At 40.8% G+C, this 27,841-nt stretch overlaps 1 protein-coding gene across 1 annotated transcript; it reads right to left on the bottom strand.

The window, feature by feature from the left end:
- Positions 1 to 746: 746 nt before the first annotated feature.
- Positions 747 to 26,769, bottom strand: LOC120533265 (zinc finger protein OZF-like). The gene is made up of 3 exons (XM_039760070.1): positions 26,564 to 26,769; positions 15,116 to 15,583; positions 747 to 3,071 (listed from the first exon to the last, which is right to left on the bottom strand). The coding sequence occupies exons 2-3, from the start codon at positions 15,513 to 15,515 to the stop codon at positions 1,753 to 1,755; spliced, it is 1,719 nt and encodes a 572-aa protein (XP_039616004.1). The 5' UTR covers positions 15,516 to 15,583; positions 26,564 to 26,769; the 3' UTR covers positions 747 to 1,752.
- Positions 26,770 to 27,841: the final 1,072 nt, after the last annotated feature.

The following is a 27,841-nucleotide window of genomic DNA, read 5'->3' as shown; positions in this document are numbered from 1 at the left end:
GCAATTCTGATGATGGCTACTGTGTGGTTAAACTCTGGTGGTGCTTCCCTGCATCTGAAGAATTACTGGGCTGTGAAGGGCACTTTTAAGCCATCCTGGAGATGTTCTCCTTGGTTTTTGTCTGAAATAAAACCTTGATTGCCAAAAAATGGTGTCTTGGTGTTATTCGTGCAACACTGAGGACCAAAATGCTACAATGAGTAGTTTGACACACTTTCACATTCTCTTACATTTAGCCATATCCTGGAGGAGGGGTGTTAGATGTTCAATCAAAAAGTTAATTATGACATCCTGTCTTTCAATTAGCAATGGTTCAAAGATTGGTTTGTCTTATTAAGCTGTTACCTTAGGCTATTCCATTTCTTCATGGTATGTTTTCTCTGCTTGTCTGTCTGTGCCATTCCTTACAATTTGGGGTCAAAAACCAAAGCATGTGCTAGGACAGATCACTAACAACTTCTATGTTTTGCCACTCTGGTGTCCACCAGGAACAGAGCCCTCCAGTAACTTACATTTGTCTTGCCATCATCTGTCCTCACTTCCTTGGCATGAGCAAAAAGGTCAAAGTACTGGAGCTGTGGTCATTTCACAGAGCTCAGGATTTGACAGTTGGACCCAAATTCTTTTAAGATGGTCAAATTCATAGCCAGTTAGCTCTGATGACCCTTCTTTAGGTTACAATTCATTTTCTGTATTTGCCTCCCAGCATCTTTATAATGTGCTCTGTATGTCTTTTTCCAGAAAGCTTCAGTTTCATCCAAGCTGGCTCCTACCAATGATTGACAGAACTTATGTGGACTGTCTCGGGAAAAGTCTTGAATCACTTCTCTTGTGTTCTCCAGGCAGGATGTTTTTGCTGTTGTGAACTTCAGCTCATTTTTGTGGTTTTGTGTTAATATTGCGATTTCACTTGTTGCATACGGATGGCCACTTTATAAGATCGGACTACTTCAATTTAGGCTTTAATGAACGTAACCTCTTGTTGCATAGAGGTTTCTTGACTTTCATTTCCTTTGTGCTTTCACTTCAGGAGTCATGAACTTTATTGTCTGGCAAAATCCCTATGTTGTCTCCAGTTGCTTGTAAGAGATGATGGTAATTGGAGTACCATCCAGAGCGGCTTTGTTCCACCCGATTAGCTATGTGGATTATGTCTACTTGTTTCTTTTGGGGTTGAATTCTCCAAAATGGCTGCTGTGAACTTCACTCTTTAGTCACAATTCCTTTTATAGGGATATTGACTCACAGGGTGTCTAGATGGATATGTGAAAGTTCCTTTTAATGAGTTATATGGATCCCAGAAACTGGTACACGTGTGGTGGTTTGCTCCAGGCGTGGTATAGCTCTGACTGCATTTCCCATTATTTGATTTTGTCTCTCCATTCTTCTTACTGAGTAATCACTGGAGACTGAAACATTCTTTCTTTTGTTCTCTTTAAAAACAATGTCCAATTTTCTGACAGTTATTTTTCTACCCATTGGAAATGGTGTGAACATTATCTCCTCATTGCATGTCTCTCTGATGCTGATAGGTGTCAGATTTTACAGTCAATAGATTTAGCAACTTCGTCACACCTTTTGGTATATAATCCTTCAGAGTACAATCCAGTTACTCTCCAGTGTGAATTCCTGGGTTTCTCAAACTACCCTCAGTACAGAATTGTAACCCACAGTCTGATCTGCAACACCCTTCTCTTTAAAGCAAATTTCTGTAAGACTCTGTAGACTCTTCTTGTCAGAAGACCCTTCACCTCACTGAGAACAGGAAGTTGACTTTTCTTCAGTGTGAACTTTAGAGTGTCTCTGAAGTTTGCCCTTGTCAGAAAACTGCTGGCCACATTCAGAACAGCAATATGGCTTCTCTCCAGTGTGAATTCTACAATGTCTCCGAAGTGAGCCCTTGTCAGAAAATCCCTTGCCACATTCGGAGCAACGGTATGGCTTCTCTCCTGTGTGAATTCTGCGGTGTATCGGAAGATGGCTGATTTGTGAGAATCGCCTACCACAGTCTGCACAGCTGTACGGCTTCTCCCCAGTGTGAATTCGCATGTGCACTTGAAGACTGCTACTGTCAGAGAATCGCTTGTCACATTCGGTACAACAGTATGGCCTTTCATCAGTGTGAATTCTTCTGTGCGTTTTAAGATGGCTACTTTGTGAGAACTGTTTTCCACATTCAGAACAGGAATATGGCTTCTCTCCAGTGTGAATTCGCATGTGTACCTGAAGAGTGCTACTGTCAGAAAATTGTTTGCCACATTTACAACAACAATATGGCTTTTCTTCAGTGTGAATCCTCATATGCTTTTTAAGATGACTCAGTTGTGAGAATCGTTTCCCACATTCTGTACAGCAATACGGCTTCTCTCCAGTGTGAATTCTTATGTGGATATGAAGGCAGCTCTTTTCAGAGAATCGCTTGCCACATTTAGAACAACCATATGGCTTCTCTTCAGTGTGAATTCGCGTGTGCCTTTTATAATGACTACTTTGCGAAAATCTTTTTCCACATTCAAAACAACAGTATGGCTTCTCACCGGTGTGGATTCTTATATGGTTCTGAAGATCATTACTATAAGAGAATCGTTTGCCACATTCAGAACAGCAATACGGTCTCTCACCAGTATGAGCTCTTCGGTGTATTTGAAGATGGCACATCTGAGCAAATTTCATTTCACAGTCAGGACAAGAATATGGCTTCACTTCATTGTGTACTCTCTTGTGGTTCTGAAGTTGGGCTGCTTTTAAGAAGCATTTTCCACATTCAGGACAGCTGTGTGGTGTCTGGTTGGAATGGTTCTGTTGATTACCCTTGCCCTTAAATTTGCACTTGAAACTTTTTCCCTGCCCTTGGGAGACTTGCAGAACCTCTGAATCGGAATTGCACTCTTTTTGAGTGTTAGTAGCATCAATCCTTATCAGTTTCACAACAGGGAGAGAGGTAAGGTGCACAGACTCCGGTGTCAGAAAAGGTGGTGTTGACTTGTCACCATAGGAAGTCTGTTCTAGTCTGTCCTGAAGGGAAGTCTGGATAAAGAAAGGTGTGGAGAAACTGCAGCTTTCTTGGACATCTACAGAAAGACACAAAATTAATTTTAGAAAGAAATCCGACTAAAACAAAACAAACCAAATTCACACCAATGCTCTAAGCCAATACTAATTTTTATTTGGGTGGTGACAGTGTCGCTACTTTTCTGCTTCACAGAAAAATCTTAAGAGACAAAGAAAATTGGAATGCATTAAGGTGACAGTGAGAACTAAACAAAAATGTGGGGAACGATGTTTTGGATTCAACTTCCTGTCCATTGCTTTCCAATCCTTAATGAAAATAAAATGCTTTTTCAAATTATATAAATCTCTTAAATGGTTAAAATAATCAGAGAACAAATGTATATACAGTGGGTATAGAAAAGAATCGCCCTCTTCAAAATATTCCCATTTTTTTTTTTGCTTTACAGCCTTAAATGAAAACACACACAAACCAATATTTCTTCCCAGCTTTACTTACTCAATGCAACCTGTAAAATCAAGTGAAAGATATCACAGCTACAGTTCTGAAGAATTATAAAAAAAATTAAAAATAAGACGTACTTATATTAATAAAGGATCACCCCCATGTCAATATTTTGTTGACCCTCCTTTTGCTTTAATGACAGCCTTAAGTCTGTCTAACAGTCTTAACTGTTCAAGTTTGTCAAATTGGATGGTGAGCGTTGGTGGACTGCCATCTTCAAATCTTTCCACAGATTTTCAATGGGATTTAGGTCTGGGCTCTGACTGGGCCACACCAGGACATTCACTTTTATCTCCTTCAGCCACTGTGTGGTCAATTTTGCTGTGTGCTTTGGGTCGTTCTTGCGTAGAAGGGTGAACATTCTGCCCCAGGCCCTGTGGCAGAGAAACACCCCAACAACAGGATGCTGCCCCCTCCATGCTTTACTGTAGGTATGGTGTGTTGTGGACGGTGAGCTGCATTGGATTTCTGCCAGGTGTACCATTTGGTATTTGGATCAAATAGTTCGATTTTGGTCTCATCTGACCATAAGACCTTTTTCCACTTGGCATCAGAATCTTCAGGGTGCATTCTGGCAAAGCTCAAACGAACCTTAATGTAGCCTTTCTTAAGAAGTGGCTTTTTCCTTGCGACCTTCCTGAACAAGCCACAATTGTGGAGCGCTTGTGAAATTGTTGTCACATGCACACAATGATCACTCGCTGCCATCAAATCCTGTAACTAATTCAAAGTGGCCCTTGGCCTCTTGGTGGCCATTCTTACCAGTTTCCTCCTTGTTCTTCCATCCAGTTTGGAGGGATGGCCGGATCCAGGGAGGGTCTTAGTAGTATCAAAAACTTGCCACTTCTTTATTATGGACTTTACTGTGATCCATGGGATTGATAAAGCCTTTGAGATTTGTTTGTATCCATCTCCTGCCTTATGTCTGTCCACAACTCTACCCCCGAGATCTTTTGAAGTTGGCTTGCCACCCATAGTCAGTTGTTTGCTGTCAGTTGCACTACCAAGCAAGGGAATGAATGCTCCAGGAACAGCTTCACTGATCACACTCATTACAATTGATCACAGGTGGAAGGACACCAGTAACCAGGGTCTGCAATAGAAATGGTGGGCACTTACACCTGATAGAGTTTAGGAGGGGCTAATCCTTTATTCATCTCAGGATTTCTTGTTTTTGATTTTTTATAATTCTTCTGAGCTGTAGGTGTGATATCTTTCACTTGGATGTTATAGATTGCATTGAGAAAGTAAAGCTGGAAAAAATATTGGTTTGTTTGTTTTAATTTAAGGCTGTAAAACAATAAAAATGGGAATATTCTGAAGGGGGGGGGGTTCTTTTCTATACCCACTGTATGAAAAAGTCACACAACCTTCCAATTTTGCCTTCTGAATTACAGTTACCTCCAACTTAAACTACTGGGGCTAAGAAGACTATCGTGGACTATCTTACAGACAGACCTCAATATGTGTGTCTTGGGAATTGCAGGTCTGACATTGTGTGCAGCAATACAGGGGCGCCGCAGGGGACTGTACTTTCTCCGGTCCTGTTCAATCTATATACATCAGACTTCCAATATGACTCGGAGTCCTGCCACGTGCAAAAGTTCGCTGATGACACTGCTGTTGTGGGCTGCATCAGGTGTGGGCAGGAGGAGGAGTACAGGAAGCTAATAAAAGACTTTGTTAAATGGTGCGACTCAAACCACTTACACCTTAACACCAGCAAGGCCAAGGAGCTGGTGGTGGATTTTAGGAGGCCCAGACCCCTCATGGACCCTGTGATCATCAGAGGTGACTGTGTGCAGAGGGTGCAGACTTTTAAATATCTGGGAGTGCAGCTGGATGACAAATTGGACTGGACTGCCAATACTGATGCTCTGTGTCAGAAAGGTCAGAGCCGACTATACTTTCTGAGAAGGTTGGCGTCCTTCAACATCTGCAATAAGATGCTGCAGATGTTCTACCAGACGGTTGTGGCGAGTGCCCTCTTCTACGCGGAGGTGTGCTGGGGAGGCAGCATAAAGAAGAAGGGTACATTTTGCACAAACATTAGGAAGTTTTCCTTACACAGAGAGCCACAGACACTTTGAATAAGTGACCAAGTAGTGAGGTAGACAGTAAGACTTTCAGGGACTTTTAAAAACTCCACTTGATGTTATTTTAGAAGAATTAAGTGGCAAGGTTTGTTGTCCTGAATGGCCTGTTCTCATCTAGATTGTTCTAATGTTCTGCATGACCAACGAACTGTATATACATTTATCCATTCCGTTTTTTTTTTATGTGAACTCTTATGATGTAACAATACATTTCCAAAGTCAAAATAAAACCATTTTCTGTGGTCATTGAACTGAAGAAGAAAAACTCTATAGTTAGTGCTTGCATAAGTATTTGAACCTCTGTGCTTTGGAAGCGCCAGTTGGCACTGGCAAGCCTATCAATGTATCAGAATTAACTCTTTGAGGGCTGAATATCTTTTCCAAAAAACTCAGTTTTCTGAGAAGCACACAAAGCGATGGTTTCACACATAAGTCAACATAAAATGTCTGTTGCTATTTGTTGTGGCTGCTGTTGGCACATGTTCGGCATTTCTGGTGGCAGTGCCTGCATGGGGGCACCTCGATAGTCAGTAGGAATGCACGGTGAACCAGCTGCCTGGCTGTCTTCGCACAGCAAGTGAGTGGCAGTAGTGGTCTCAGTGTGACACAATAAGGTTTGTACCTCTTGTCATCATAAGTGGTGGTCCTCCCAGGCAAACGCTGTTGTAGGCACATCAGCTACACGAAAGTGTTCAGCTGGGGACCAATCAGATGATGCTGGTACCTCACTATCATTTTTGATATCAATCTCCAGATCACTTGCATCAAACTCGGAGTCTGACAAGTCAGAATCCTGTTCACCGGAATTACGTAAAACATCCATGGAGTATTTTGCTGTGCACATTTGCTTTGGTCTCTTGCCAGATGTCGGCGCCATTTTAGAAGTTGTTTGCTCTTCGCTACTCAGGCACGTGTAGGGAATCGAGGTTCAATCAACAAAGCTCGTCATTTTCCTTCTGGTAAAGAGAGTCGAACTAAAACATAAGGGTGAGTTTCGTTGCAGTTTACAGCTGATTACCATCCTCTACTCCTGAATTTTGACAAAAGTCGACATCAGCCCGGAAAGAGTTAAATCATCAAGAATGCAAAGAGCAGTTTGGGGATCGCAGGCATGATGAGAAACATGTTGTGCACTGAAATCAAATTATAGGACACATTTAGTTGTAATTTTTACTGTTAAAGATGCTGCAGCCAAGTACTGAATCTTCAGTGGTGATTACTTTTTTACATGAGAGATAAGGGTGTTGGTTAAAGAATAAAGAAATTAACAATTTTGCCACCAATTTGTGTATTCACTCACATCTCCTGTTCTCTAATACTACATTCTGGGTCTGAGACCATTTGTTATTTTGTAGGCAAAAACGAGATATTAGGAATGGGGCAAATACTTTCTCTCAATGAATTGAATGTTTTTACCTTTGGACTTGTTCGCCCAGAGGGGACTGGGTGGTCTCATGGTCTGGAATCCCTACAGATTTTATTTTTTTTCTCCAGCCATCTGGAGTTTTTTTTTTGTTTTGTTTTTTCTGTCCACCCTGGCCATTGGACTTATTCTATGTTAATTAATGTTGACTTATTTTATTTTTATTTTTCTATTCTTCATTATGTAAAGCACCTTGAGGTACTTTTTGTATGAAAATGTGCTATATAAATAAATGTTGTTGTTGTTTTCTCTAGTGTTTGAATGAGAAGAAAATAATGAATGGTACTATATTTTGGAGGCCTCTTAAACGATGTCGAGTTTTGGACAGTGGTGGTGGGAGGTGGAGCAGCGCTGCTCAAACTAAGCTGACACACATATAAATGTAAACCATTTCAGAGGGCAGGTGGGGGAACTCTTTCAAGTTACATAGATGTGACTGTATATTACAATAGTGTAGATCCTGGGGAAACCAATATGTCATCTGTCTACCTTGTCTTGAATCCAAGGATGTCACTTCTGCCTCTGCTATTCTATCTGCCCCTTTTTGATTTTAGTGAATCAACAATAACACTCACAGGCAAAGCACCTGACACTCGCACATGAGCTTTATAGTGCTGGCTAACCATTGAGCGTCACTAAACTCTCACTTTCCATTTCACACCTGACGGCATACGTGATTACGTCTCTCTTTCTTGCATAGAACACCGCCTCCTCTTCAGTCATCTGTCCACCTTATTGGTTAGTGCTGCTGTCAATCACTTCTGCTGCATCCTTAGCTTGCATAAAGCCACCTCGAAGGGCAGAACAGAGCTTGGAAGTTCACATTAAATTAATAAATATCAACAAATAAAAACAAAGTGTCCCTTTTGTATAATGTCACCAAGTCTTAATCAAATCAGTCAAAGCATTTTTGAGATTTTGGGGGTATTTAGTTGTCCTATTGTAAGCTTTGTAACACCTTAATATTGGTATATTGAAAGGTCTTTCTTAGAGGATGCCTACTACCCTAGATGTTCAGTCCTGCCACATGTCAGATTTTTAACTAAAAATGAAATAATGTTTCTGACGATGAGTGAGTGAGTCAACTTTGCATTATATAATTAGTTATTACATAAATGCACTGTATTCACTACCCACATATCCTCACACAACACCCCATTTTCATTCTTTAAAAGAATTCTGCACTAGGGCTGAAACTAACAAATGGTTTCCTAGTCATTTGATTAGTCGGTCAATTACTATTTTGATTAATCGTTGTTTTTTGAAAAGTGAAAAAGTGAAAACATTTATTTACTTCACTATGATATCCTACAAAAATGAGCTCTAAAATTATATTTTCCTAAAAAGCAACAGGTCTTGGTACTAAATTGTAAGATTAATCTGAGTGCTTCACAAGTTGAGGCCTGAGGTAATCCTGCGGCTGCTGTTTTTTTTTTTCCAACCAGTTTCATAAATCTGTTTGTTTAATTAGCTGGAATATTTGCTTCTCTTATTTTGAATGCACTAAAGTGCTCTAGCATACGCTTTACAACTTGAAGAAATGTCTCTCCTTTGTCTTAATTTTATCCCTTACAAATTCCGACTCAATGCTCTACCTTACCTTACGGGGCTTTTTTGACCCAATCATGATATCCTTCCCAGGTGCCATGCGTGGCATATTTTCCACTATAAACCTAATGATTACATCAGAAAATAAAGGCAATTTGAGAAGTACAGAGTTAGCACGATGGATAGAAGCTGACGCAACAGAACGCTTGTGTGATGGCTTATGGGTAGCTGGAACAAGCACAGCATGGCGCTCTGCTGTTAGTCGGGTTGAAGCCAAGGTCAAATGCTCTGCTGCAGGATTGCACCTTTGCTGAACAATGGGCCACGGAACCCCTGCAAATTTTATTTTAATTTTATTTCTACAGCCCTCCAGAGGTTTTTTTTTTTTGTTGTTATTGTTTTTTCTGTCCTCCTGGCCATTGGACCTAACTTTATTCTTTATTACTTAGTATTGCCTAATCTTATTTTTATATATATATATATATATTTTTCTTTCTTCATGTTGTAAAGCACTTTGAGCTACATCATTTGTATGAAAATGTGCTATATAAATAACTAGGGGGGTTTGCCCCCTGCTCGCTTTGCTCGCCAACCCCCTGGCCTGGGCTACATTTCGCATCTCTGCTGCTCGCGTATGTGGATTTCACTTTCACCAAACAACAAATCTTTTAATTCTCGCGGATACGCCTCCTCATTGGGAAGAAACACTACTTTTCCCCGATGGCAACACGAATTAGACGATCTACAAGTCTCTGACTTCAAGTTTAAATCCGTACAATATATTCAATCTCTTTTTGCTGTTCCGTACTTTCACAGAGTAATAATCTCCGTTTGTTTGCACCAATGTGATCTTTACTAGCACTTTTTTGAGACTTTCGAATTTTCGTACTTTAATTATCTCTAACCTGCTCTGCATGTGTATCGTGCCAACGGTTTTGAATTCTTTACAACCTTCTACTTTGTCATCTACTCTTTGTCTTTTATTTCCGGCCCCAGGCATGGTTAAATCTCTTGGCACAAAATCTCATCTCGCGGGATGTGAAAGTATCTCTCTGAAAAAGTCACGTCTCATCCCAGGATTTTTTTTTTTTTTATAATAGAGAGATGTTGTCTGCAGTGGGTTGGCACCCTGCCCGAGATTGGTTCCTGCCTTGTGCCCTGTGTTGGCTGGGATTGGCTCCAGCAGACCCCCCGTGACCCTATGTTCGGCTTCAGTAGGTTGGAAAATGGATGAATGGATGGATGGAGATGTTGTTGTTGTTATCTCTTTGGGTAGAGGGAGTGAAGCCTGTTTAGTCGGTCATAAATCAGTTCAAGACTGTATTTTTAAAAATTGAGGAATACGGTTGTGAATTCTACTTTTTAAGTAAACGATCTTCATACAAATAAAAGTAAATAAGAAGAAGAGACAAACATGATTGTGAAGTGTTCGGAATCATGAAGGAGATTAATATGGTGGATCACAGCAACAGGAAAATGTTAAAAGAAATAACATAAAATGTTAGTACAGTGAAGAAATTGTTGCTCTTCCAACCAAACTGGTAATCAAATTTGACATTTCTAGGAAGATGAAAACAAAGAAGCCATAGACTGTTGACGAACGTTTAAGTGAAGGGTTTGATTCAATCTGCTTTGAGGTCGGCAGACCGCGGATTTTAATTTTCTCCCACTGCATTCATTGTCGTTACAGCAGTCCTCACCTTTACTATCAGCTGCCACCCTTAACTGTTGTCTCTTTCTAAGGATGCTTGCACTTTCACTATTTCTATTCTTATGGTATGGCACTTTAAGATACTGTATACCTTTAACCTAATTAGACTTATACGTACTCAAAAAAATCACTACATTTAATTTAATTCATACAAGCCCAAAAATCACACAAGGAATGCCTCAGTAGGCTTTAACAGGCCCTGAGTTTTGACAGTTTAAAAAAAAAAAAAAAAAAAAGAAACCTTGTGGGTACTAAAAAGAAGTTCACTAGCGACCCACTCACTGACCAGCCTCCAGTCCTCAATAATTACTTTGTGACTATACAACATTTGAATCTCAAGCCTCCCAGACCCTAGAAACTTCCTCCATACCTTGCTGTGGGAATGTCATCCACAAAATAAAAAGTGAAGTGCATCGCCAGCATGGTGGCACCTTAGGTGTTATTGAACAAGTAAGGCTGTCGAGGTTCATATGGAGACCATTTTTTAATAGTGCACCCATGTTGTAGGAGGGGAGTGGAATGGATTATTCACATGTTTTTTATGTTCCCTCTATGGAATGGAGGAGCAGAATCAAGAAGAAGCCTTGAGATCAATTATGTTGGGTAGAATGCCTAACAGGGCGGTCTCGTGGCCTCGGGACCCCTGCAGATTTTGTTTTTTTCTGTCCTCTCTTACTGTTATTCCATGTTGATTGCTATTGCCTAATTTTATTTTTATATTTTGTCTTTTTTTTCTTTCTTCATCTTGTAAAGCACTTTGAGCTACATCTTTTGTATGAAAATGTGCTATAGAAATAAATGTTGTTGGCGTCACTTCTGCTCCTCCTCCGACTTTTGCAAGATTAAAGCAAGTGGATGACATTTTGTGGAAGATCATTCACACCCAAATCAAAGTGGTAGCTATATTGCAATGCAATGCAGATGTATGTGGTGAACTTGATTAGAATGGGTTTATTGTTCCATAATCAAAAACATATCAACCAAATGATTGATTTTCACAACGGCACGCAATGTTCATGTCCGTTTCAAACTGTATGGCCTTTTAATTCATTGTGTGTCATCACTAAAAGCAAAGCAAACACGTTGAATTTCTCTTAGCAGCTTCTCCAAGTGTACTGCATTTCGATTTAAGACCCCACATTAAATCAAGCCAAAACTAAATGTCATCAAACGATCAGTCAGCATCCAAAGGTGTGATAATTTGCGTCAACAGTTGAGGTCAGAGGCTTTCCCTTCTCCACATTTCTGTTTTCTGGTGGTAAGCATACGTTTCGTCAATCACAAGCGTGTTCACCCAGTACTAAAGATAAGGCAGGGGAACCACCATCTCATTGAACAGATGGAAGCTGGTGATGTAAATGACGATATCATTCTCTTCTATGTTTACTGGTTGTGGAAAATGGACGGCGTCATAAAAGTGGCAACAGGAGAAGAATTTCCAGCTGCTACAGTAACATCCTTCAAATGCATTCAAGAGCGAATATCCTGAAAAGCTGCAGCATACGATCATCACCTGGGGCATCCATACACTAATATTTTCCCGAATATGGTATATAAGTGCCTGCAGATAGGGATGACTCTACCAGCTATTGCTAAACGTCTTGACGTATCGGTCAGGACTATAAGAAGTAGAATAGAGCAATATGTTATAAGACAAGCATACACGTTATTTAGACAACTTAGCATAAGAGTATGTTTTTTCAATGAGACCTAAAACAGACTTCTCACCATCTCAGTTAATCAATCCACATCGACGAAGCTTATGATAGCCTCCACAACACAGAAATGTTTAGAAGTGAAATGCCCCTTACTCCAAATGTTGACCCCCCTTGGTAATTACATTCAGTGTTGGCACGATTAATGCATAGTTTTCAATTCGAAATGCAGTTCACTCAGAGCAGCCACTAAGGGACATGCAATATGTTTGCTTAACCTTTACTTATGACCTGTAATGTATGGTCATGGATTAAAATGCAATTTGATTAACTTCAAACAGACATGAAAAGCAACAGATCATGTATTTGGTGGCTATGTTTTTAATTATGACACGATAAAACCCATGACAATGAGAAAAAAAACCACGTGCATAAGCATTACATTGCAATGTAAGTAACAAGTTGGATTACACTTCAGTTTGGCACAAACAATCTTCTTTGCTCACAAGAACTGACAAGTGAAAGGATGAAGTTCCAGCAACTCTAAAATTCTTGTAATTCTAAAGTCGTGCTAGCAGAGGGTGGGCCAATTCCATTTATCTCACTGACAACCATCAACATTACGTGGGTCCTCATGCTTGGATTTCCAACTCTTTTCATCCATTTTTTTATCTTCCGTTTGCATTGTCTAAACATAATTTTGACTTCGCAAAATTTAAATTTAATATACCTACAATATATATGTGAATTATAGACGAATTATATGAGAGTCACCTCTTCAGCCTCTAAATTCCACACATTTCCGTTTTTAAATCTGAAAACCATTTTTATACGATAATTCCGTGATTCCGTCCGTGTTTTCCACATCGCTGAAATCATAGGGTGCTAGTCTAGTTATGTATTAAGTTTCTCAAGTAAACCAGCCACACTTGGCTCTTGAACTAACAAGCCTACAGCCAGCGAGGCAGTGATGGCAGATACTAACTCGTCAACACAAGCGTCTGTACTTTTGAAGTCTCTCTGTTCCTCTAATTCAAAATGTGAGCTGCGGTACTGATTAGAAGTTCACTCGCTATCCACATTCCCACAAGGAGTGCCTGTTAAAAGTTGAAGGGTAAAATGAAAAGGTTTGACCTCATGAAAGCAGCTTCTCTTTAAATTTTAAAAGACGACGCATCTTTCTGTCAGCGCTCCCCGCACCAACACACAACACAGTTCAGACACACAACGTATTCATCTGCCCTTCCTTAAAGTCCTAGTTTTCACTTTATTATTGCACTTTCTTTAATGTGAAAGCCAGTATTTCAGTCTCCCCTTTCTCTTAAACTCTCTCACTGTTTTACAGCCTGGTAAGATCTGCCCCTGAATCATTCAAGTGGCCATTAGCATTTTTTTTTAATATTTAAACTATTAAAGCTTGTTTGGATTAAACAGTTGAGTTTCCATTTTCAATTCAGATGACTGAACACAAAATTTACTGGAACAAAAATGGCTGCCTATCCAATGCACTGTGGCCGTTTTTTTTTACTCTAGGAAGTATGTTGCATGCTACGCATACTGCATGTGTGTCTTCTGTTAGAATTGTCTTATTGCCAAGTGTTCTGATGAGACAAGCAAGAAAGAATATCACAGAACTGAGTATACACGGCAATACACTTGACTAGTTAACTTCATCAACACAACAGTTAGACAGTAAAGGAAAAATTAAACTCTGTCTGAAGAACTGCTGGCACTTTAGTACTGCTGCTACTATTGTTACTACTAGTGCTTCATTGTGGTAAACAATGTGCCAGATGCAGCATTTGGGGGAAATAAAAGGGAATTAGAACATTAGAACAATCTAGATGAGAACAGGCCATTCAGCCCAACAAAGCTGAAGTCCCTAAAGTCCTCCTGTCTACCACACCACTCGGTCACTTATTCCAACTGTCTGTGGTTCTCTGTGCAAAGACAAACTTCGTAGCAAGTTATCCTTAAGTTTCTGAATGTGTGTCCTCTTGTTCTTGATGAACTCATTTTAAAGTCTCGATCCACTGGACTAATTCCCCTCTTAATTTTAAACACTCCAGTCATGTCACCTCTTATTATTCTTTTGCTTAAACTGTAAAGGCTCAGCTCTTTTAATCTTTCCTCATAACTCTTCCCTTGTAGCCCTGTATCAGCCTAGTCGCTCTTCTCTGGACCTTTTCCAGTGCTGCTATGTCCTTTTTGTAGCCTGGAGACCACAACTGCACCTAGTACTCCAGATGAGGCCTCACCAGTGTGTTATAAAGCTGGAGCAGAACCTCCTGTGATTTGTTCTCCACACATCAGAACACTATATAACCTGACATTCTGTTAGCTTTCTTAATGGCTTCTGAACACTATCGGGAAGTCAATAGCTTAGAGTCCACTATGACTCCTAAATTCTTCTCATAATGTGTGCTCTCGATTTTCAGACCTCCCATTGCGTATTCAAACCTAACACTTTAACTTTCCATGTGTAATACTTTACATGTAATGAGTTTAAATTGCCCAAAATAATTAATTTCGCTAAAAAGAAATCGGTGTGGCATCCGCAGTGATGCGGGCTCTGCATCGGTCTGTCGTGGTGAAAAAGGAGTTGAGCCGTAAGGCAAAGCTCTCAATTTACCAGTCGATCTACGCTCCTACCCTCACCTATGGTCATGAGCTATGGGTAGTGACCGAAAGAACGAGATCGCGAATACAAGCGGCTGAAATGAGTTTCCTCCGCAGGGTGTCTGGACTTTCCCTTAAAGATAGGGTGAGAAGCTCAGTCATCCGGGACGGGCTCAGAGTAGAGCCGCTGCTCCTCCGCATCTCGAGGAGTCAGATGAGGTGGCTCGGGCAACTGATCAGGATGCCTCCTGGACGCCTCCCTGGTGAGGTGTTCCAGGCACGTCAAACCGGGAGGAGGCCCCGGGGAAGACCCAGGACACGCTGGTGGGACTATGTCTCCCAGTTGGTCTGGGAACGCCTCGGGATTCCCGAGGGAAGAGCTGGAAAAAGTGGCCGGGGAGAGGGAAGTCTGGGCCTCTCTGCTTAAGCTGCTGCCCCCATGACCCGACCTCGGATAAGTGGAAGAGGATAAAAAGAAATAATAAGCTCTCTTTGTCTGTTAAATACCACTTGCCCCCGTACCTACTTGAATTTCATTTTTACACTTACTTAATTTTACTTTATATTTACTTTCTTCAGAGCAATTCACAGATGATGGCTGATCTTCAGTTGTATTCTTCAATATATCCACATTCCCAATTGTACCAGCTACTAATGATTCAGACTTGACATTGATGGAGGACTCTTGAAATGAGGAGGGTCCACTGAAAGAGGACATTAACCCAGTCACTGCTGTATCTTGACACCCATAATGAAAGACAAACTCTGAATGGAGCTCTTCTTCCTTGATGTGGTCTGTAATTTTAATGAAAGACCTCTCTTCAGGCTCCTCTTTAATAGCTATGGATCCCAGTTCACAATCCTCCCCTTTAACGAGTTCAGGGCGGGCACACTCCCACTCACAGTCCTCCTGTTTAATATATACGGCCCTTTCCTCCAAGGTATTCATGTCAGCTTGGCACTTCTTTGCGGCATCCACCTAAGCTTTACAATGAAAGGTAGGTTCCGACTTCCTCCCTGTAGAAAGAACAAGATTCAGTTTCATGAGAACATCGAAACATTCAAACACATGTCTTTATAGGACAGACACTCTTCAGTTAATGTGTAAGTGAAGTTAAACAGTTTACAGTATCAGCAGGTTGAGAGCAACTCATTACTCCTGACATCAAATCACAAAGAGTTTAGCAAGTTTTAAATCAGCAAGCATATGGTGCACATTCACAACATTACCACAACCACAATACATATTCGGTTTTTTTTTTGTTTGTTTTCTTTTTTTGAAGCATGTTACAAAATGTGTAGGAGTGTTTCTTTAGTTTTTTACTTTCTCAGATATACAGTTAATATATTATCTTGTTTACTTTGTGAAGGCCAAGAATAACAGTCATGGTCTGCAGTCATGTAGTGAGTGTACCATCCCAGTAACCTCAGTCATAGCTCCTGTGATAGGCCAAGTCAAATTAAACAGGTCCAACTTCATCATTTAGGTAGGCTTAAGTGTGTGTGAGAGCTGAAAAGCAATAAGTGATCAGATGGAAGTGTGATGCGTGCAGTTTTCTTTATCTGTGGTCAACATGGGAGTTTTGGACTGCACCAACAGAACCGAGGCTTGTCTGTCCAGTGTTTGGTGCTTGTTGTTCTAGGACAGAATGGAGAAAGGCAAAAACTCGCCATACCTGGAAAACCGTTTATAGAGGCAACACGTCAAATAGCTGTAAAAATGTGTTGAATGATACTTTGGAAATTTAAAAATGAATTGGTGAGGAGTTCTGTCATTTGTTCTTTACAGTTTATACACACTTGATATCACTACTTGGACCTGATTAAGAAGCACACAGATTAACATTAATGGATGGAATTAAATGATTAAATGTTATCTGGTCATCTGGATCTGAGTGGAAGCCACTCAAATAACATCAAGCGACTGGCAAAGAGGAGCAGAGTCATGAAGAGAGACTGGCAAATGAAGGAGCTACAGTAAACCGTGTGGCAAGGTGGGACTAGAGAGTGGATGAAAAAGAGCAATGGGAGAGAAGGAGCGTTGCAAATGTTGGGAAGCAGTGCCACTGAAGGGAGACTCCATAAGTAACTATGTTACCTGAGGCCACAACAATCAGAGAAGTATTATCAGTAAGGCATCTCCCAAACTTCAACAAGGGGAGTAGTACTGGGACTTGGTGTCTCTGTAGACCGCAACAGCAGGAACCTGGCGAGGGCTCTGGTCAAACGTGGGTTCAAATAATCAAACCTGTGAAAGAGCCACCAACCACCAACATTGTCTATATCAGCAGTTCCCAAAATGTGCGCCGCAGTGCCCAACTGTCCTACATGGGTGCTGTAAAATATTCCAGTATTAGACACCTTCTGCAACCATAGCAAATCCAAAAATAATTCAAAATACAGCATATTGAAATCATAACACCGTTATAGTAACAATATCCAACCCATTTTATAAGTTAAGTGTTTCTCCAGTGCTATGATCGGTTTAATCATAATAAACGTCCGCTGAGGAGACAGAACAGTATTGCATTGAGGACAGACCCGAATGAACTCATCCAGATGTCAGGCAACAAGCATAGATGTGTATGAATCATGGAAATATAACAGGCTAATTCCATTTGTGGTGCATTAACTAGTCAGGGCCAATCAATGTGTGTGAAAGGAGTCACATGGTCGAAATCTGTGTTTTGTTATTGGTGTTTGTACTCGTTTATTAATCACTATGTCTATGCTACGTTTTAGCATGGGGCACCATGGAAAAATCTTGAAACATTAAGTGTGCTGTGAACAGCAAAAGTTTGGGCACCGCTGGTCAATATAGATTATATACATGTGGTATACGTAGATCTGAGAACATTGCTTTGTATAAATTATTTGTTATGTGTTAAATATTTAGGTAAAACATAACAGAAAAATGCTATAACATTAAAGTGGGTTGGTAGTTCTGACAAGCTGCTGTGCACTTGTACATTCTAGACCAGAGGTGTCGAGCTCCAGGTCTGGAAGGCCGCAGTGGATGGTTTTCATTCTAACCCATTTCCTAATCAGCGAGCAGTTTTCACTGCTAATTCACTCCTTAATTTTAATAGCCCTGTTTTGGAGGATTCTCTGAATTGATTTCTTTCTTCATTAAATGACAGCCAAACAGATGACCAGCTAAACTGGGATTTCAAACTTCAACCAATCTCTTAATGAGAAACTGATTCTTGCAGTTAATTAGACCTGTTATTTAATTCCACACTTTGTTGCTGCTCTCATTCTGCCACTGCAGACATTTCCAAAGCTGTTGATTTTTCTGTTTTTTCTAAGAACACTGTCAAGATGTTTTGGTGACCTGAGAGATCAACCTTACCGAGACCTTCACCTTTCTTTATTTTTAGATATTGTGTGATGGGCACAGGTGAGCTGGTCATATGGTGGCTCGTTTTGTGTCTCATTATTGTTTGGCTGCTAATTAAGGAAAAACAGACAACTAAGAGGCCCGAGTCAAGTTAATTAAAACTAAAGCAAAAGAAGTTAATTAGCAGCCAAAACTGGTCACTAATGATGAAGATGGTCAGAATGAAAACCTGCAGCCACTGCGGCCCTCCAGGACTGGAGTTTGACACCTCTGGTCTAGACAGACAGACAGACTGACCAAAGTGGTGCCAGATCACATGAACATCCAAAGGAATTTTACAAATCAAACCAACAGAGGGACTGGCATTTTGAATATCTGTGTCGCGTTCACCTAACACATTAATGATGTGGCTGCTCACCTACTACATGGGCGTTGACAACTGCTATGACTATGCAATTTAAGATAAGCACTTAAAAGCACTGCAGACTCTACTTTGCTAAACTTTGAAGAGTGGCTTATGGTCCCATAAAGCAAACATTTTAAAATAAGGTCCCACTCAACAGTCCACAAACAGTGTTTTCAGTATCTGGGAAGTAAAACAAGGATAAAGTGCACTTGCACTTTATCACCAATAATTAAAAGTTTATCCCTGACAAATGACCAGCCACCCCACCTCCCCATCACCAAAGATGAGACTAAATATTATACAGAAACTGCCAAAAATAAGACATTTTGAACTTCTGCCTCATTCTCATCTTAAATATGAGTTGGTGGCTTCTGCAGTGATGCCAGCAGCTTTAACCTTATAACCCCTAGCACATTTTACATGGAGTAGAGTAGAGACCTTAGAGGTCACAAGAAGGTTTTACCTACTGGAAAGGGTACAGCAGCTAAATCAGGGGTGCCCAATGCGTCGATCGCGATCGACCGGTAGATCGCAAAGGTAGTGCAAGTAGATCGCGTTGCATTAAAAAAAATGTTTTTTTTAAACGTTAGTTTATCATATATCCTCCCTATGCTATTTGACAATTGACTGACATACAGGCCAGTCTGAGATCTCTCTTCTTCTCACATACTGGTCATGCCTCACGCACAATCAAACGTGTGAGCTACTGCAAAACTCCGGCTGTGATCTAGTTAGCCTTCCAATTTCTATCGACTAAAGAAGGGATTAAAAAAAAATTTTAGGGAGGGTATGGGCAGGATGTGGAATTGGAAGAGGATTTTTTTTCTCACAATTTCACAATCGAAGTGCATTTGTCTGACATCCGAGGTTCAATCCCCGATGAGGGGTGCAGTGGAGTGTGTATGCCTGATGAGCCCAAAATAGGGCGAAACACGTGTCGCGTACTCTTTGTATTATTTGACAGTAAACTATGTAACATTCTATGATCTGCTTCTCTCAACTGAGAGGGCACCTGTGACGCATGTCTGCCGACTTGCAGACCAAACACACGCGTTACCTGATAGGTAAACACCCATAAAATCAGATTGTGATTCAGACTTCGAATGATATATAATTATATAATTTTTAATGCATGTAGATCATTTCAGGGCGGCACGGTGGCGCAGTGGTAGCGCTGCTGCCTCGCAGTTAGGAGACCCGGGTTCGCTTCCCGGGTCCTCCCTGCGTGGAGTTTGCATGTTCTCCCGTGTCTGCGTGGGTTTCCTCCGGGCGCTCCGGTTTCCTCCCACAATCCAAAGACGTGCAGGTTGGGTGGATTGGTGATTCTAAATTGGCCATAGTGTGTGCTTGGTGTGTGGGTGTGTTTGTGTGTGTCCTGCGGTGGGTTGGCACCCTGCCCAGGATTGGTTCCTGCCTTGTGCCCTGTGTTGGCTGGGATTGGCTCCGGCAGACCCCCGTGACCCTGTTCGGATTCAGCGGGTTAGAAAATGGATGGATAGATCATTTCAACCTGGTTATTTTGAAAGTAGCTCGCAAGCCGAAAAAGTGTGGGCACCCCTGAGCTAAATGATACATATTTTAAAAGAAAGTCCCAGTACTCTTAAAAAGTGATGGTGCCAGTCCTGTGATGGCCTAAAATCCTTTAGTACAATTTCAAGGACAAAGATTTTGACTTGGTATTCCAGCTGTGAGGCCAGCATAGTGGCAATTTGTCCAAGTTTGCTCCTTCAAAAATGCCAGAGTTTTGGCTTCCTTTACCAGTCCAGACAGCAGCACAGTGGAATTTTCACATTCCCGCCACATCTGTGAGAATCTTCCTACCACATTTTAAAAATGTACAGGTAAGGTTAGGTGGCGACTCCAAATATTAGTGACCAGACCTGTGTGCATGATGACCTGACACCCTGTCCAGGCTTGCTGCCAGTCTGAAAATGATACTGGCTCCTTTTGACCCTGACAGAAAACAAATGGGTTAATCCAGATTCACAGATGGGATCAATATTTTCAACAAACGTTTCAAGCTATCATATAACAACGGAGCAAGAAAACAAATCATATGAAGGTGAACGTCTGAAGTACTTGACTGGCACAGAAAGAGTTCCGTATACCAAGTACACCGAGGTGCGATACTACCTACTTATCAGCATTAACTTACATACAGTGGGGGTAGAAGTATTTGATCCCATGCTGAATGTGTACGTTTGCTCATTTACAAAGAAATAATCAGTCTTTAATTGTTATGGTAGTTTCATTTTATTGGAGAGAGGCAGAATATCAAACTAAAATCCAGAAAAACCACATTACATAAAAGTTATAAATTGATTTGCATGTCATTGAGAGAAATAAGTATTTGAACACTTACAACCCAGCCAGAATCCTGGCTCCCACAGATTGGCTCTGTGCTCATGTGGCACACAGACTTCAATCAATCGAACAATTCAAGATACTCCTGATCTCAAGTTGTTATGTGTTTGTTAATTTATTCTTATTTTGTAGCACTTTGAGATTGTTAAATATAAAAAGCAATATAAATAAAAATTATTATTATTATTATTATTATTATTATGTGCATAAAGCACACTTGTCCACAGGATCAATTTCTTATATTCCAACCTCTCCACCACCATGGGTAAGACCAAAGAGTGGTCAAAGGACATCAGGAACAAGACCTGCACAAGGCTGGAATGGGTTACAAGATCATCAGCAAGAAGCTTGTTGAGAAGGTGACAACTGTTGGTGCGATTATTCAGAAATGGAAGAAATATAGAATGGCTGTCAAGCGCCCTCGGTCTGGAGCTCCATGCAAGATATTGCCTCAAGGGTGAGGAAGATCATGAGAAAGGTGAGGGATCAGCCCAAAACTACATGGGAGGAGCTTGTTAATGATCTGAAGGCAGTTGGGACAACCACAGTAACCAAGAACACCATTGGTAACACACTACACTGTAATGGATTGAAATCATGCAGCGCCCGCTAGGCCCCCCTGCTCAAGAAGGCTGAAATACAGGCCCATGATGATTCAGAAGCTCACTGGAAAACTTAAGACGGGCATCAACAGTTGTCACCTTCTCACCAAGCTTCTTGCTGATGGTCTTGTAGCCCATTCCAGCCTTGTGCAGGTCTTGTTCTTGATATCCTTTGACCACTCTTTGGTCTTGTCCATGGTGGTGAAGAGGTTGCAATGGAAGAAATTGATTCTGTGGACAAGTGTGCTTTATATACATAACCAGTTAAGATCAGTATCTGGAATTGATCAATTGATTGATTGTAATCTGTGCACGCAGCCAATCCGTGGGAGCCAGAATTCTGGCTGGGTTATAGGGGGATCAAATACTTATTTCACTCAATAACATGCAAATCAATTTAGAACTTTTATGTAATGTGTTTTTTTTCTGGATTTTTGGTTGATATTCTGTCTCTTTCCATTAAAATGAAAATAACATAACAATTAGAGGCTGTTTGTTTCTTTGTAAGTGAGCAAACTTACACATTCAGCCTGGGATCAAATAGTTATTTCCTCCACTGTATATTTACCACACTGGGCTATATTTTTTCATATTTCAATACAAAATATTGAATGATTCATAATGTCAAGCACAAACATTTAAAATGCCTGTTGCATTAAGTCAATGTTATGATATACCCAAAAATTACAACCATTTTGTTTAGGTTTAAGGTTAATACATTTATTATTGCCTGTAAATAAAATTCAAAACCCAAACCAAGGTTTCCTGTTTATCAACTTCATATCATGAAATACAACTTCTGCCTACTAAAAAACCTACAACACGTTCAAAATATTTACTGGTCCTAACAAGGCCTAACATTAACTAGAATTTTAGTATTTAACAAAAAAAGGAACCAAAATTTGAGAATTTTACATTGTGGCAAAATAGAGGCAGGTGTTGTTTCACAGGGGAACACATCATCCAGATAGAATACTGCATGAAAGTCCATTAAACTTTATGGAATACACTCAGGCCGGAACAGAGCTGCCGGAAATCAAAACCTATCCGGGCAGGAGCAAACCTCAGGAGGACACTCTCACTAACAAAAAGGGAAGATGCAGATCACCATCAACCCATGATGCACTGCATGTCTTTTAGATATGGGAGAATGAAACATAAGGGAGACATTCACCCCGAGATCTCAATTATAATTCTCATGACCTCTTATTGGAGAATTCATTCATGTTAATCAAATTGAAATTACTCAGTTTTTGTGGTGTGGCAACCTAGTTTGTGTGCAAATGACATGTGGTTTAATCTTCTCTGTGTATTGGGAAGGCAAAACACAGCTGTTGGGCAAGAGGCAACCTAACAGTTAGAAAGCTGGCAGACCACTGGACCAAAGGCAGTTCTCCTTTAGTTCCACTAGCTCAGAACACCGGAGTTCAAATCCCACTACTGCTGCCGCATGGAGGGCAGGTACCTGAAACACGACTTAACAGAGAGCACAATATAAAAGAGAAAATGCACCAATATGAGATATGGAGGGAACTGCAAATTCCTCCCAGACGGCAATCAGGTCAGGATTCAAATTCAATCTCCTGGAGCAATTATCAGTGCACCGCCAGGTTAGCACAGCTGAAATGTTCCTTCACAAGCACTTTTCACTTCAGCATAGAAACCTATACTTCTGGAAAAGAGGTTATAAAGCGCGCACCATAACATTTGGGACAAAGATCCCTTTGTCATTGATTAACCCCTGTGCTCCACTGTTTAAATTTATAAATCAAACAATTCAGACATCGTGATTAAAGTGCACATTGCAGACTTTCACATAATGGGATTTACAGTGCATCCGGAAAGTATTCACAGCGCATCACTTTTTCCACATTTTGTTATGTTACAGCCTTATTCCAAAATTGATTAAATTCATTTTTTTCCTCAGAATTCTACACACAACACCCCATAATGACAACGTGAAGAAAGTTTACTTGAGGTTTTTGTAAATTTATTGAAAATAAAAAAACAGAAAGCACATGTACATAAGTATTCACAGCCTTTGCCATTAAGCTCCAAATTGAGCTCAGGTGCATCCTGTTTCCCCTGATCATCCTTGAGATGTTTCTGCAGCTTAATTGAAGTCCACCTGTGGTGAATTCAGTTGATTGGACCTGATTTGGAAAGGCACACACCTGTCTATAGAAGGTCCCACAGTTGACAGTTCATGTCAGAGCACAAACCAAGCATGAAGTCAAAGGAATTGTCTGTAGACCTCCGAGACGGGATTGTCTTGAGGCACAAATCTGGGGAAGGTTACAGAAACATTTCTGCTGCTTTGAAGATCCCAATGAGCACAGTGGCCTCCATCATCTGTAAGTGGAAGAAGTTTGAAACCATCAGGACTCTTTCTAGAGCTGGCCGGCCATCTAAATTGAGTGATCGGGGGAGAAGGGCCTTAGTCAGGGAGGTGACCAAGAACCCGATGGTCACTCTGTCAGAGCTCCAGTGGTCCTCTGTGGAGAGGACAACCATCTCTGCACAATCCACCAATCAGGTCTGTATGGTAGAGTGGCCAGATGGAAGCCACTCCTTAGTAAAAGGCACATGGCAGCCCGCCTGGAGTTTGCCAAAAGGCACCTGAAGGACTCTCAGATCATGAGAAACAAAATTCTCTGGTCTGATGAGACAAAGATTGAACTCTTTGGTGTGAATGCCAGGCGTCACGTTTGGAGGAAACCAGGTACCGCTCATCAGCAGGCCAATACCATCCCTACAGTGAAGCATGGTGGTGGCAGCATAATGTTGTGGGGGTGTTTTTCAGGGCAGGAACTGGGAGACTAGTCAGGATAAAGGGAAAGATGACTGCAGCAACGTACAGAGACATCCTGGATGAAAACCTGCTCCAGAGCGCTCTTGACCTCAGACTGGGGCGATGGTTCATCTTTCAGCAGGACAACAACCCTAAGGACACAGCCAAGATATCAAAGGAGTGGCTTCAGGACAACTCTGTGAATGTCCTTGAGTGGCCCAGCCAGAGCCCAGACTTGAACCTGATTGAACATCTCTGGAGAGATCTTAAAATGGCTGTGCACCGATGCTTCCCATTCAACCTGATGGAGCTTGAGAGGTGCTGCAAAGCGGAATGGGCGAAACTGGCCAAGGATAGGTGTGCCAAGCTTGTGGCATCATATTCAAAAAGACTTGAGGCTGGAATTGCTGCCAAAGGTGCATCGACAAAGTATTGAGCAAAGGCTGTGAATACTTACGTACATGTGCTTTCTCAGTTTTTTTTTGTTTTTAATAAATTTGCAAAAACCTCAAGTAAACTTTTTTCACATTGTCATTATGGGGTGCTGTGTGTAGAATTCTGAGGAAAAACTTTAATTTAATCCATTTTGGAATAAGGCTGTAACATAACAAAATGTGGAAACAGTGATGCGCTGTGAATACTTTCGGGATGCACTGTACTACATTTCCATCACACCGTGTAGAAACTACAACATTTTCTATACATGGTCCCCTATTTTAGGGCACCATAACGTTGAGGAAAACTGGCATCACAGATGTTTGTGACTCCTCGGGTGGGTTTCATTAATTCAAAAGATACCTCGGCTCGCCTCTACCCATTGCAGTCTGTTGTTGTCATTGTTCAACATGAGGACAAGAGCTATGCCAATGAAAGACAAAGAAGCCATTATGACGCTGAAAACAAGAATAAAACCATTACAGACATCAATAAAACCTTAGGATGACCTAAATCAGTTTGTGAAAAAGTACTTGAAGGAGCCTGCAGAATTCTGGGAAAAGGTCTTGTGAACAGATGAGACAAAGATGAACCTGATCAGAGTGATGGCAGGAGCAAAGCGGGGAGATGAAAAGGAAATGCTCAAGATCCAAAGCAGACCACCTCAACTGTTAAACATGGTGGTGTGGGTGTTATGACTTGGGCATGTATGACTGCCACAGGTCCTGGCATACTTCTCTTCATTGATGAAGGAACTGCTGATGGCAGTGGCACAATGAATTCTGAGCTGTGTAGAAACATCTGATCAAGTTCCAGTAAAGGCCTTCAAACACACTGGATGGCACTTCATCTTACAAGACAGTGATCCAAATATTCTGCTAAGGCAACACAGGAGTTAAAATATAGAAAATTCTTTAATAACAAAACCAGTCACCTGATTTAAATTCACTTGAGCAGGCCTTCTATATACAGAGTAGAAAACTTAAGAGCTCCCGAAATAAGCAGGAGCTGAAGATGGCAGCATTAGAGAACTGGCAGACCAGCACCTGATGATGTCTATGAATTGGAGCTTTCAAGCAATCATTGCATGCAAGGGATATGAAACAAAGTGCCAAATATGATAACAGCTTTAATAGACCTGCCATTGCTGTGTCCGAACATTATGGTGTCCTGAAATGGGGGGACCGTGGAAAAAAAGTATTGTTGTTTCTACATAGTGTGACCAAAATGTATGTAAATACCCTTAAATGAAAGTCCGCAATGTGAACTTTAATCATGTCTGAATTGTTTGATTTATAATTTTAAATTGTAGAGCTGAGGGGTTCATCAAGGAAAAATGTGCCTTTGTCCCAAACATTATAGATGCAGAGCAGATTAAAAGGAAAATAAATACAAGCTATGTTATAATTGCTGCATCTTAAATAAATTAGGACATTAAAAATCAAATGCTTGTAATTATGCATTTTACCCAAAGGAAAAGGCAATTTTTTCCAGGCTGTTATGTCGCTTTAATAACATTTTAAAATAGAGTTCAGACTGCTTTGGCAGTTTCAATATACATATTCTTATTTTTCGGGTTATGCTCCACACAAAAAGTAATAACTTTTACAGGACAGTTTTGCGATAATTAAATTAAGCAGGAAGAAAAAACACAAGACGTGATAATACGGTGAATGATGCTGTGATCTGTGGCAGGCGCTATATAAAATGAACAAAAAACTTCTGACGTATACAGCAAGCTCTACAGGATGATTTACCAATAAAATATTAACCAAAAAAAAAAAAAAATGATAATTCGGCTTATGGTGCTGCGCTCTGTAGCGGGCGTTATGTGAAATGGACAAACACCGCTAACGGTGCTGGGCTCGACGCTACAACACACTTTCTGTGAGGATTTGTCTAAAGCGCGAGTTCAGAGTCTTCAGATATCGCAGTCCGAAAGCTGCAAAAGAGGCCTGTGCCGACAGAGCGAAGGGGCGGGCGATGAACAAGAAGATGCGTCTCGCGTGTGCTTCGCCGTTACGTTAACAAAGCAAACAGTCCAAACTCGGTCACTTACTGCTCTGTCTCGGCGACGTAACTCTCCGTTAGGACCCCCGCGCTACGACCTCCGCTCACGCAGACGCAACCAACGGTCATAAGAGCTGAAAAGTCGGGCACAATCCGGAACTCGACAGTGACAGCAGCCACACTTTCACACCTCAACTCCAGTTTCTGCCTCTCTTGATGACGTCGCACTGTTTACAGTGAATCGAGATTTGAACCGCCAGCGTCAGGCCTCGTCGACCTCGCGCGCGCTCTAGCCGTTGGATTAGGCGCGTACCCGACGCAAACTACGTAGGCATTAACAGGCACGCGCTTTTCCCCCATTAATTCTTTATTGACAATTATGTAAGTGTATATATATATAATAAGAATTAACTACCAGTTATCGAAAAAAATAATTAAACACAAATGAACCTAGACTGAATGATGCATAGACATTATGTATACAAAGAAATACATTATTTAAAATTCAAATAACTAACTTATCAGCAGCGATTAAGTAATTGATACGTTTTAACAGCTTTGCTGTTTACTGGCCTTGAAATTCTTTTTATAGACCTAAAAAGAGATTCCACATCATGGGAAAACAATTTAAAGTTAGGTTTTGAGTTTATGGCTCTTGCTTTGTGAATACAGAGTGGTCCAGATCTAATTATGCAGATCCAGATCGTCTGGATGACTTTAATTTTTGAGAGGACGATTCCAGTTCGGCGCAAAGACGATTCTTCATGTCGTCAGTTCGCACACTTCTCGATGGCCCTGCATTTTTCGGGTGATTTTCTATGTAATAAACTTAATAAGTTATAGCGTAATGAAAATTGCATAGTTAGATCTGGACAACCCTATACATTTCCCCAGGAGGCAAAGCTGCTTAAAATGTCATTTAATATAACTCTTTTGAGTATCCAAAATATTTATCTTACAAAAAATACAAACAACAGAGAAGCAACTTCTGACCAAAATGCTTTTGAGTGGGCACAGCTGTAAAATAAATGATTAATGGTTTCATCGTCTTTTTTAACAGAAATGAACACAAAGGAGACACAGCGTGACAACGTATATTCAGCCACCTGTTACAAGGATTACAAGAGCAAATGATTTTGAAATTCACTTCCTTGATTTTGTTGGGAGCAAGAAATTTGTGTGAGATAATCCACATATTACTTTCCTCTTAAAACACCCTCTTGAGGTGCTGTGATTTGAGATTAAAACTTTTCTGATAAAGTCAGAATTATTACATTTATATTACATTATTACATTTCTGGTCCATAATATTAACGCCATTAGTGAA

Source organism: Polypterus senegalus, chromosome 8, assembly GCF_016835505.1.
Source record: "Polypterus senegalus isolate Bchr_013 chromosome 8, ASM1683550v1, whole genome shotgun sequence".
In the NCBI taxonomy this organism is placed as follows: domain Eukaryota; kingdom Metazoa; phylum Chordata; class Cladistia; order Polypteriformes; family Polypteridae; genus Polypterus; species Polypterus senegalus.
This window is presented reverse-complemented; position numbering and strand designations above follow the sequence as displayed.

Bases quoted from the DNA above. Each gene is read 5' to 3' on its own strand.
- LOC120533265 (XM_039760070.1), bottom strand. From the start codon at position 15,515: ATGAATACCTTGGAGGAAAGGGCCGTATATATTAAACAGGAGGACTGT. The intron at 3,072-15,115 runs GTAAGTGTAAAA...GTCTTTCTGTAG, and splicing joins TAAATATAAAGTAAAATTAA to ATGTCCAAGAAAGCTGCAGT.